Genomic DNA, 13,166 nt, shown 5'->3' with positions numbered 1-13,166 from the left:
ATATTTCATTTTCTCGCCGGGTGGGATAATGCTTGCCTCCGTGTCTTTAATAGAATTAAAACTTTCTAGTAAGTCATTATGGAAAATCTTTATTCTATGTCAAGACCGGAGGCTCACATTATGCTTGTTTAAAGCTTACTTACCACAATGGATGCCGGCTGTTCTACCGGTTGCAGGTAGAATTGCTTAAACACAGATTCACTTGCCCAGTCTGCCATTTTCATGGTGTCATCCAGTCAGATCCCTACTTGGAAGCAGGATAAGAAATCACTCTTGAGTTGCACTTCGTCCTCCTATGTATGTATGTATGTGGAACACTATGCCATCGGGGGAGAAGGTTCTGCCCGCTAGATCGAGGGCTCTGACATCAGAAACTCTCCTGCAGAGACGAGGCAGAGCAGTGTAGTGAGTTTGCCGGCCCTGGATTCAGTGTCTGCTAACTCACTTAGCTTGGCGTCAATTTTGTAAAGGATACCCTTGCGGCGCTCAGCTGATATGGCACAGCTGGCGTTCCCCAACAAACAAATGGCTCTTTGAGCCCAGCCCGTGAGTATTACCGGGTCGATAGGTTCACCTGTGGTTATGGCTGCTTCAGCCAGATCCATCATCTTTGCCAGTAGACCAGTGACGTCCAGTACCCTGTCTTGACAGGACCTCCAGGCACGATCTATGCCCTTTCGTGGATCTTTGGCATTCTTTCCTAAGAAAGTAATCATTTTGGAGTCTAACTCCGGCGTCAGGGCTACCTTGTCTGGGATCCCCGGGTGTGGGCATTCTGCTTTGTGTTTCGCTCGGACCTCTTTGTCCAAGGGCTTGCGTAGCCTGTCCTTAATGTACTCTTTTGTCCTTGAAGATGGTTCCCAGTCAGTAGATCTGGGATGCACTAAATCTTCTGGAGTAAACATCCCCTTCGAGGGGGAATGTTCCATGGCTGGCTTCTTAGGGAGGGGGGCTGCCGCAATCCCTGAGGTTGAGGGTCGTGACTCTATTGTATGTGTGTCTTTGTCGGAGGAGACGGGAGATTGATTGTTGAAGTCATATCCCTCTTGGTCAAAGCCCTGTTGATATCCCTCTGTGCTTGAGGGTCTGGTACCCCTGTTTTCTTCCTCTGGGTAAAAGGTTCATCTGCGGAAGGGTTTTCCTTCCTATTCAAAAAGGCCTTTTTCAGCCTGGAGAAGGCGTCTGAAAGGGCAGTAGTGGCTGGTTCTGGCTGGCTCGGGGGGGTCGTAGAGTCTTTACTCAAGCGAGCTGGAATACATCCCCCATCTGAAAGGTGCTTTCTCTTTTGAGTCTTTTTTCTTGGTAGGGAGTTCTCTTGTAGGTGATCCTCCATGTGGTGCAGGCGCTGCTGAATAGGCAGGAGCATTTCTGACACAGCTTTCTTGATGCTGGTCTCCACTGTGGAACCCAACACCTTTTCCAGGCTGTTTGCCATTGCCACTTCATCTATGTCAAAAGTATCTTCCTCATACTCAGACCAATCCTGGTCCTCATGAGGGGAGTACTGGGCTGCCATATCGTAATTTGCACCTTTCTATTCTCCCTTTTTCTTTTTTTCAAATATTCAATTATAAATATATATATATATATATATATTGTGGGCACAGACCACCTTCTCTTAAGCCCACAGTTAGTGTTATGGGGGCAATGTCAGCGTTCAGCTGTCTCTCCCTTTTCTTCTTTTTTTTAAAATATTTTTTATATGCAAGGAAGTCAAACAAATGCCGGCAAAATCAGCTTCTGGCACTCGCGATCGCAAAATCTGTTATAAAATACAACGGAAATGCGCTTGCGAGCGCCAGAAAGCTGAAGAAAGGACCTGCTACAGCAGGTGCTCCCTCTGGTGACCGCGGGCGGAACCGCGGTCACACGGAGCTTGAAGCTGTTGCTTCCCCGGGCTCTGCAATACGAGCCGCTTCGGGGAAGCGAGCGGAAAACACATGGGAGGGTCCGTGAAGGCGGACCCTCGTGTTTTCAATATATACGGTTTGTTAAAGCCGAAAAAAGGAAGATGATAATACACGCAGTACTCTCCGACGCCAGCAGGAAGCAGCTGGCATCGGAGTGATCTTGTCACGCAAGCGGAGGACACGTAGTGCATCTGACAAAACGATGGGAATAAAATACAAAGCATTAAATGTGAAATAACACTTATAAACAATCAATACAAACAAACAGATAATAGAACAGATATAGAATATGATGCACTTATCTCTTGCTGTGAGCAGCAAAGAAAGAGGAAGTGGCATCATATTCAAGACTGTTTATGTGGGGACTTGGTTACTCATTGGAGGATCCAGGTCACATGTTGGTGACCTCATGTTGAACTTTCCACAGGCTTCCTGGGAAATGAAGTTTCATGCTATTTCAGGACTTAAAAGACATTTATGATGTTCTTGTTAGTTTTTATTACGAGGTCCCCTCGCGGCACACAGTAAGCACGCCTGGTAAAACCAGGCGTGCTTACCGGGTCCCGTGAGGAGAAGAGGGAGCAAACAACGGGCCACTCGTAATCGGCCCGTTATTTGCTCCCTCTCCCATTCCCATTCAGCCCTATGGGGGCTGAAATGGGAATGGGGAAGGTCCGGGTTCTTGGAGGGAGGAATTACCAGGCCCTCCGAACTCGGAATGGCCCGGTAATTCCTCATTCTGGGAACCCGGACCCGGACGCTATTTTCGCGGCAGCCATACCGCCAATAGCGGCTTGGCTACCGCCGAGGTCGTAATGAGGCCCAGTATCTGCTAATTTTCCAAAGTGCTTTGCTTAGATCGTTTTCTATACAATTATTAATTAGTATTACCCAATCGAAACTGCTAGTCACTTTATCGACCTGGGAAGGATGAAAGGCTGAGACGACCTAGCCGGGATTCCAACCTGCAACCTGCACATCACACACATTTCGCAGCAGCGAGCGCTGAAGCCACTGAGCTAGCATGTCCATGACGCATGACGTTCTTCCCTTATCATGGACATATTTGGCAAATATCTATCAACTATATCTGTTACCGTTTTTTGTGATGAAACAAAGGGGGAAAAAGTGTTGTTTTTCAATCCTTTGTTCGCCCACTTCAATGTCGAAAAGCCTACGGTTTTACTTTTTTCGTCTGCTCATTATCTCTTCTTTCACTATCTCCCTCTCCATTGCTAGCGAACTCAACCCTAAATCTTGTCAATCACCAATCAGCACATACACGTTGCCTTAAATATTGTAAAAGAAGCTTTGCTTTTCGATGCCGAGTTTTACGGACCACATATTTGGGGAGAGGGTAAGGCAAGGGGAGGGTAAGGCAACAATAGAAATATAACAGTAACCATTAGCCATTAAAACTCGGTGAAATGCCACGGCAAGTGGTCTTGGTAAGATTCCTAGTGGAGATGGCAGCCCTTTTCATGGAGCTTCACTGTCCTCTAGTGGCCGAAGACATGTATACACATACGAATGGTAATCGCATTAACTAACATATCTGCAGGGTAATGCGAGGAGTTAGTATTTAGGGTCGAGTTGTGGGTTTAAGGGCACATGTATTGGAGTGGGGTGGGGGGCGGGTTGGAGCGGTAATGGGAGATAAAGGGTGGGTCTCATCTCCCTTTTAATGCCTCACTTCCTTCCACGTTTTGGCTGAGGCATTTTCTTTTAATTATTAGAAACGGGATTTGGGGATTGCATTTTTTGTTAGGAAAGGTCTAAGTATATGCGGTTGACATTTTGGTAAGTGATCGTTTCCAGATGATTTTCAAGACAGGTGACATTAGTCAGTGATTAAACGATCTGTGATCATTCTTATTTTTCCAAACCGTGCTGTAATTTTATGCAAAGCAGGGTGACCATGCTATTTCCCAAAGTGGTATATAAAATGGTACTGTGGGAGTGTACCAAACTGTTCATCCTAGGATGATCATCTTCCATCTAGGCTTTGATTACTAAAGAAAGTGTAACGTTCAGGATGACTAAAATATATACTTTAAGTAATCATTAGAAATGAGTATTGCACATTTAAAAAAACCTGTTGACAATATTAGTACAAATAATGTGCTTTTTCTGTTTTTAATAGCTGCTTATGATACTCCAACTACAGCTAGTACTACATATTTGGTTTAATCACTCACCGATTTGTGAACTTTGCTCTTCTGCTATAGTACTTATCAATGTACAAAAATCTCATTTCAGGCATTCCATTGAGGTCAACGGAAATAGCTGTGACGAAGTCTCCAAAAACAAAGCCCACGCTTTCAACTTCACCCATGGTGAGACCTCATTCAACATTGACGAGTGCAGAATCAACCTTTTCAGCAATTGCGACTGATGAGCTTAAAGAATTGTTGCCAACTCCCACAGCACTTATTGCAAAAATTACGACAGCTAAATCTACAACACTGAGGGTGGTAAATACTACATCACAAGCAATCCTAACTGTTATTGATTCATTGGAGTCACCAGAGACAACAACATTGCAGACCTATCACCCATCGACTTCTAAAGTAACTCCTAAAACTGAACTGCCAGCTGCACTACAAACAACGGTCTCTTCCATAACAACATCAACACCTTCTTCAGGAACAGTGGCATTCAGTACAAGCCCATTATTATCTATAATGTCTCCACCAGCGACAACTGAAGCAATCCTTCAAGCATCTATGCTTACCTCCCTAAGCACAAGCGCTGACTCAAGCCATTCTACCGTGCCAATGTTCTCATCTTTACGGACAGCTCCATATTCAAGTCAAGCAACAACTTTGTTTACATCCTTGCCTACTGTTACATCCGAAAAAGATATGGTCACATCAGTAACAGCTGCAGAAATTCTAGGAACCAAAAGTTCATCTGCAATTGATTTTTCTCAGTCATCCATAGCATCATTCTCTACATCAGAATTCCCAATGGTATCCTCTTCATCTACATCGCTCTTAAAAAAAACCCTGACACCCATAATGGAATTTACAGTTCTACCTTTAAAACCAACAGTGATTGTTCCGCCTGTGCCCACAACAAAAGTACATACAAAAAAATCAACTGCGACCCCATCCACAGTATCTTCAAGCTTGACTGACATGCTAACTTCATCTGCTTCATACACGCTAGAGGCTACTTCGACAAGTATTAGTTCTGAATCTATCCAATCTCTGTTTTTTGCAACCTCATCCTTGGTGACAACTGAATCCTCCTCCCATAAGTCGGCAATTACGAGTTCTGTTAGTGGCACTTCAACTTTGGACACACCTATGCATTCGCTACAAACACTGCGCGGTCCAACGGAAAGTGGTGGCACTATTCGAATCTCTGCAGGTCCATCAATTACACGAACAACTTCATCTGCTGTGATATCTCCAGTCACCACCAAAATACCTCCCTTAACAGTGGGAATGACATCATCATCCATTCCTTCTCCTACCACACCTATGTCTACATTAATGCCTCCTCCACTGACATCTCAAAAACCCAAAGCAACTGGAGAAGCCACTGGTTCCTCGAAAAGTGACTACATTGGACACTCAACTATTCCTGTGTCTTCTCAAGCCGTTTCTCAACCATCGGAACCACCTTTCACAAGTGAAAGCTTACCCGAGAGTACACATGCAGTGCAGAACACCTCATTTCACGTTCCTGGAAGCACTGTAGTTACATTGAGGACTACCATGTCAGCTGTAAGTCCATCCACATTGATAGCAACCGTGATTCTTCCAGCTATTCCTGAAACATCTACATATATTTCGAAACACACAACAGACACTTCTGGTATTACTAGATCACCTGTAATACTTGCAACCCAATCTTTCACATCATCAGACTCTTCACCACCTGCCAGACCATCCCAGACAACAGAATCCTCACTGACTTCTGCAATGCAAATAACTTCTGTTTTGACATCAAATGGAACTCTTGTTCAGGAACCCACCTCGATTGAACACACACAAGTTTCTTCAAGTAGTCCAATGTCTGTTCTTAGTGATTCCTCTCCAGCAATCCCTAAAATCACAACTTCTCTTTTAGTCACTGAACTTTCTAAAGTTACACTAGCAGGTTTTACAACAGCACTTGGCGTCACACCACTTATAACTTCAGGAACATCTGAGGATGTCCTTGAAAGTCAATCTACTACCTCATCAGCGACTTTTATTACTTCCTCACCAGCCATTCAGGTTTTAGGAACTACAGTATCAACAGGAAGTCCCTTAACAAAACATGGCATTGAAACAGACGTTACCCAATCCATAATAGAATCCGGAACATTAAGCACTGGCGTTCCTCTTAACGCTACATCCTTTTTGGCAGCTACTGCTGAAAAGACTGATACAAGTTCTCCTATCAGTGTTTCTATGGAAACATCAACATCATCTCTCACCACTTTTACCCCTTCTGCTACTGAAAGAACCCTGTTATCTAATGTTAGCCATTTTCAACTTTACACTTCATCTGTAGAACCTACTCAAACTTCTCATACAATGCTCTACGATTCCAAATTGTCGTTATTTACAACCACCCATTTACCTGCTTCACGTGTGACAAAAGAGACAAAGGATGTTGTTACTGAAATATTATCAGCATTACCTACAACTTCAAATCTTACAGCTCCTTTGACAGATACAATCACAACAGGCCCTGCACATACCTCGCAAATCACAAACATAACAGTTGTGCCACCTACATTAGTATCGCTGTATAATTTTACAGAAACAGAACATGTTGCAGAATCAGTGAACACCACTATTACAGATTCATCTCATTCTAGTTATGCAATGACGACTTCTGCTGTGCAGACCTTTGGAGTGCAAACCTCATTCACAGATTCGGAATCAGTGGAGAACATTACAGCTGTTCCTGAACATACCTCATTTGGAACGATGATACATTCACTGGTGCCAAGTGGAACATCAGAATGCATGGTAAGTTAAACTTCGCTGTTCCTCTCTATAAATGTATTATTTATTTATGCGGGCCATTCCAAAACTTAAGTTTTTTGGAGGTTTGCCTGGGAATCAATCTTTATCGAGGGAAGGAGGTCCTGGCTCATTAAAACATGGCTAAACTCTATCAAACAAGTAGAAGTTGTGCATGTAGTTTATTATATTAATGTATACAAGCAGAAGCCAGTATTTTGAAGTATACATCAAGCTAACCTAACCATACAGGTGTCCACTGCGCGTGTCTTTTAGATCTGAGTTTGTTAATCCACTGAATCTCAAAATGTAGTCATATATTCTGAATATTGACAATGACGATGCATGAAAACAAAACTTGATACAATTTATGACATGATTATTTGTAGAATTCTTTTGTTTGTGTTGGGATGCATGTGCAATGTCCTAGTCAGGCGAAGAAATTTAGACTGCGAAAAATATGTTAGCAGGCGTCTTAGAGTTAGCAGGTCTCATTGGGCATGGCAGAATGTGCATGTGTCCATTTGTATATAGCTTAGACACATATCGGAAACACCATGTAGCAATTTCAGGAAGAGCAACAATGTATTCACCTTGGGGTTGCAGAGGTTAAAGATAGGATGATGTATCTTGCATTTAGCAGTAGTGTACAGTGTTCTGCTTTACGGGATGTGCGATTAGGTAGCTGCCAGAGGTAGGCATATGAGATGCAATCAGGGAAATGTTGCAGTAAAAGCGAGGTCCGAGGGCTAAGGTAGCAGGAGTTCTGCCATATTGGATATTAGGGCAGGTGTCAGGATGTGTTTTGAAAGTATGAGAAACAGGCCCAATGTGGCACTGTGGCTCTGTCCAGTTATTCCTGAGATAAGTTCCCCTTTCTTTCCCCCAGAGAGAAGTTATGATGTCAAGGTCACAGGCATCTGTGCTGTTTTGATTACAATTATTTGAGTCTCTCCGCAGAGCATGGAGGAGCTGGTAAAGGAATATTGGGTCCAGGAAGGAAGGGTAGGGATGCACCTTTTGAAGGTTAAATTAATGTGAGCAGGGCATGGGGTTCTGCCCTCACCCAAACAGCTGTCATCCTATTTGAACTGCAGCTGTTGTACTCTAGGGATCAATAAATAAGCAAATTTCAGACATAAGAGTTGTGTCCCGATCACGTCATTCATGGGCACCTGGGTTCCCAGAGAGATAAATGGGGAAACATGCTAGAGCTGTACCATGATTTGGGATGGGAGAGATAGTTGTGATGCCATACATTTATCAACAAGGTCATGGAGCTGTTTGTGTGTGCCACAGTGTCTGGTATAATGAGAAGGCATATTGTGTCAAGGACATCCACAGGCTCAAAACTTGCCTCTCGCTGATCCAGTCTTGGATGCTCAGTGCATACTTGAAACTCAACCCCTGCAAGACCGAATTCCTACTCCTCACCAACAACACCGAACACCCAGACGTACAGAACTGGCTATCAACCATGAACCCTGTGTGCTTCACACGCACCCTGCGCCAAGTCCCTCGGGTTTCACATCAGCAAACACCTCTCCATCAAGACACACAGCTAAGAAAACTCACAGGTTGGTATCAGCTCTCCCTCCTGCGGAAAGTCAAGCCCTTCCTCCCTACAAACAGCTTTAGATCCACTGTTCAAGCACTGGTCTTATCCCACCGGATGGGGGCACTGCCCTCCTCGAAGGCCTCCCATAGTCCTCCCTTGTGCCTCTGAGAAGTGTCCTACATACAGCTGCATGCCTCATCAAGTGTCTACACAGATACAACCACATCAGCCCGGCCCTCATTGACTTTCACTGGCTCCTACTGCAAGCACAGATCACCTTGAAGTCTTCCTGCATCACTTATAAGGCAGTCACCCTCAAGTCACCCAGCTCATACATTTAACACATTACTACACAACTCATTGGGAGATACCGAGACAAATGCGAGAACACTAATTTCGCCCACGTTTTCTAGTGTATTACTTTAAGAACATTTAAGTAGACTACCCTTAAAAGGGGGTGGATTTAAATTCCACCACCCCCACGTGTACGACGAGGCCATCCATTCACAAGAAAGGGAACTTCTGAGACTTCACGAGGAACGCTCAGAGATGCCATCACTCATCAGCCACCAAAATAAAGAAAATTATGTATTTCAAGCAAAATTACACAAATTGGCTGCAACATCATTGTCGCCTTGTGTTAAAGCATGATGGGGAAGCCATGTAATGTATTTTAGTTGCTAAAAATGATTCAGTTTTGGTCAGTAATGAGTAAGCTAGAGTATTCACAGCTGGAGATCCAGAGGAATCAAATTATGAATATAGTCTGGAAATGTTTTCTTTTCTTTGAATTGCAAGACTCAATGATTTTTTGTTGCTTCTTTTATATCATTGTTTTGTAAAAAGCATTACTGTTGTAAGCTAAAACACAATAAAAAAAAAATTAAATAAACTAAGTGGAGTCTGCTTGTTATATATACCAAATTATTATCCCCCAAGGAACTCACTGTACGCAGACCTGCAAAAGTGCTGCAGGGGCCACAATGGTGACATTTATGGAGGATGGATTGAAAAGTGTAATCAGACATTTCAAGAAATGGAGTGCAGCAAAGAAATACTAGTGACCCCACCTCGTGTAAATAAATAGCCCTAGGACCTAGACTGCATACACATATCATACTACATTTTGGCTCGGCAGGATAGCTCAGGGGCAACATGCTCACCTTGGAAGCAAGATGACGCAGAGGAACACAGGTTCGATCCCCGGGTCCACGCTTAGAATTCTCTGAGTATTAAGCGCGTTAAAAATAATGATATCATATCATACAAAGAATTAAATGTCTTGGTGCAAGCTATACTCTTTGTGACTCTGAAGCAATTGAAACCTTAAAACATCTTCACGTGGTTTGTCCTGCTCTTCTTGGCCTCAGAATGAATTACTTTGGTAAATTTGTTCACAACCTTGCCTTTGTGGAAACAGACCGGCTATGTGTACGTATTTTCTCAAGGATACGTATCCCTCTAACTCTGGCTGTACTTCGTTTTTTAAAGCATTTAACATTTATTGGGTAAGGAGAAATAGGGGTTCCTTAATAAGTGTAAGATTTTATCGCTCTATGTTTATATGGCACCTTTATATCTATATGAAATTTATTTTTATAACTTTGTAAATTATCTTTCTTGATGGTGTTCATCTAAATGTTCCTTCCTTTCTCTTTCTTTTATGTTATGCTTTACTTTTTAAAGGTTTAAGCAGCCAATAAAATGATATATATATTTAATTGACTTCCGCCCTCAGTAGTTGTCGATACCTATTTCTGACGAGACTGCAGTTAAAACTTCTTTAATGGATCTAAGGAGTTCACCCAACTCATTTCACTGTTCTTCAAATCCGTAGAAAAGTAGTTAGATCCAAGTAATTTCAGATTCTGTCATGTTACTTGAAGCCTTGTCCTCTGACAAGTCTTTGAAACATTTGTTTGACAGAGTAAAGTGCAGGGGTTGTCTGCTCCATTTCAGTCAGAAATATGTTTTAGATTCAGTAAATATGGGTTATCTTCCAGTGTTGGCTTTAGCAGTTTCTCTAGTGGTGGAACATCTAATTATTCACAAATGGCCAGTACAATTGGAGACCACTTCATCAGAAGGGGTTAAGCCTACACTTCCTCCCCACAAGTTGTTCAAGGGAGTTATGGCTAAACTATGGCTGCTTTGTGACTCTACATGATTTTTCTGCATTTTTCTGAAGACTTCTGTTTTGCAATGTACATCACATAGTTGGGAAATGTTTCACAACCAGCTTTAAGGGTTTTGGAAATGACAACAATATTTCCAATGATGAACTTTGGATTATACTGTGTACGCTATGTGCATAATTAAGAGTTATAGATGCATCTCTCATTAATGTAGAGATCACTGCCTCACACATCCCACAATCATTTTACAAAGAAAGCAATGTGTGGATGACTGTAGGGGAGAAGGCATTGCAGAATATGGGCCTTGCTTTTAGGCAGGGGAATTAAGCTTCCATTTTAGCAAATTACTCCATGCACCTCACTCCCATTTATTTTGTGAATTGATGGCCCTTCTGCTTTACATGAGCTTACATACCAGCATGATAATAGGAATGTCCTGAAATGATAGATATACAGTCCTAGAAAGTGGGAGATTATGTCCTTCCCAGTTTTATTAGTCACTGGTTTACAACCTATGATTAAAATGTACCTCATGTTCCTCTTCTTCTTACCATACACTCTCTGGAATATAGATACAAGAAAATGCATTTGTATTAATGTATCATTTACTGACCTTTGGCTGTTATGATCATGGGAAAATAATGGCAATAAATATGACTAAAAGTGACATAGAAAAGAAAAACAGTACAACTCACTCTGCATTTTGTTTTAAACTATTTTTGTTTTGAAGGTTCTCTCTGCATTGTCAATCTTGTTTTACATTTTTCCAGTAGTAACTGTCTGACCTACCCACTTAACCTATTTCAGAATTAACACTGCATGAACAATCATGGCATGGTGTTGGTTTTTCTGGATATAGACTGAATTGATTTGCATTTTGTTGCCTTTGTTAAGTAAATAATAGACTCATAGCGGCTCTATCTTGTCCACGCGGCAATGGTAAGGTAATGTTTTAGATCTTAGGTGTCTCTAAAATATTATCCGCACCCGAGAAAAAGGAGAAGGGCGAGGATGCCCCTTGTCGTTTTGTGAGGTTGAGAAGATGTTAAAATCTTTTTTTATTATTACTCCTTATAGTATTTCAACGTATGAACCCCAGCAAGTTTCTGTTGCTTGACTTTAACTGTCACCTTCAAATCAAATGAGATGACCATCAGAATACTGGCATAGCTTGCTGCCAACATTAATATGAGAACTGAATATTCTGTTTAAACATATTACACCCCTGAGAGTTCAGAATTCCTCTTCAAAGCCTTGTGGGCTGGTGGGGAGTTCGACAGAGAGTTCTGTAAAATGCATCTATTGGAAGGAAGCATTTCAGATCCATTGGCAGAATTCCCCAAATAGAATCAGATAATCCTATAAAATGCAATTATTATCACATAACAAAGGTAGCCATTAGTACATTGTAAGAGGGTATGAATGGAAAATTATTTTGTTCTATTTCCTAACTTGCAACATTTCTAGAAATGTGTAAGTCGCGGAGTCACAGAAATGTCAAGAATTTACTTACCTGCCATGCCATGTCACTGTAAAAATGTGATGATACAATTGATTGAAAAATACATACTACTCACATGATATATTTGATGAAAAAAACAGTTGTAGACAACGATAGCTTAAAAGATTGTGTACAATTGTTTCCTAACGTTTTCTAAACAGTCCATTTGTGAAAGCAAGTTCTGAGGTGTAATGTCATCTCTCAGCTATTACTGTGAATACATACAGAGTCTATTAGCTTCCAAAGTTAACACTTGTAGACTAACTTACATAAACTATACCACAAAGTGAGTTCTGCAGCAAACATCTGATGAAATTTACACTAGACGGTTTACAAGTTATTCAGCTTTGAAGCATTCATTTAATTAAGTTACATTCCGCAATATTGTGTAGAATACCTCAGTTCCTGCTGTAAAGATGAACCACTCCAATCATCTTCCCTCTTCAAAATTACATCAGGATTCATATGCAGAGAAGTTCTGTTTCATTTAATTTTGCACGGGGGCCAATTCACAAAGAAGTTACAATGAGTAATTCTGAGTTAGCCCTGGAGAGGACTTTTGGATTCACAAATCAATGCAGAGGACCAACAGAACATGTGACATAAAAGTATGGTTTCAACTCAATTTATTTTTGTCAGTCTGAGGTTGGGATCAAAATTCGAATGATCTAATCCTTACTTGCTAATTATATCTGCTTACAAATTGAAATACAGAGAGGCCACTTCACAGTGAATTTACCATGAGTAACACTGAACTTTACCTGACCTACTAGTTAGATGTAAATAAGTGCACTCATATAAACCTCTTTCTGAATCAAATTCCCTTATACAGCTGTAAGTCATAGATAAGTCAGAGTACTCATAGTCATTCATCCCATCTGAATTTAATTTTGGTAGAGCATTTTTTGGATGCAGAGATAATGGGCCTCATTCTGAGATTGGAGGTAGCCATGGCGCTATTTGCAACATGGCTACCTCCAATACCGGGTCCGGCACCGGTCTGGTTCAATGGGGATTTACCAGTGCATTCCGACCCTGGAGGGATCGGTAAGTCCCTATTGAACCAACCATTCCCCATTCCCATTTGAGCCACCA

The 13,166-nt window shown here is 41.8% G+C and overlaps 1 protein-coding gene across 1 annotated transcript in view; it reads left to right on the top strand.

The window, feature by feature from the left end:
* Positions 1-13,166, top strand: part of OTOGL (otogelin like) — a 1,792,821-nt gene that overhangs the window by 1,329,318 nt on the left and 450,337 nt on the right. The window contains exon 36 of the mRNA XM_069629328.1: positions 4,170-6,883. Coding sequence (XP_069485429.1) covers positions 4,170-6,883 — 2,714 coding nt within the window. The remainder of the gene's footprint in view (positions 1-4,169; positions 6,884-13,166) is intronic.

This window comes from Ambystoma mexicanum, chromosome 12 (genome assembly GCF_040938575.1).
Source record: "Ambystoma mexicanum isolate Mex_15411 chromosome 12, UKY_AmexF1_1, whole genome shotgun sequence".
NCBI classification, from domain to species: Eukaryota; Metazoa; Chordata; class Amphibia; order Caudata; family Ambystomatidae; genus Ambystoma; species Ambystoma mexicanum.
This window is presented reverse-complemented; position numbering and strand designations above follow the sequence as displayed.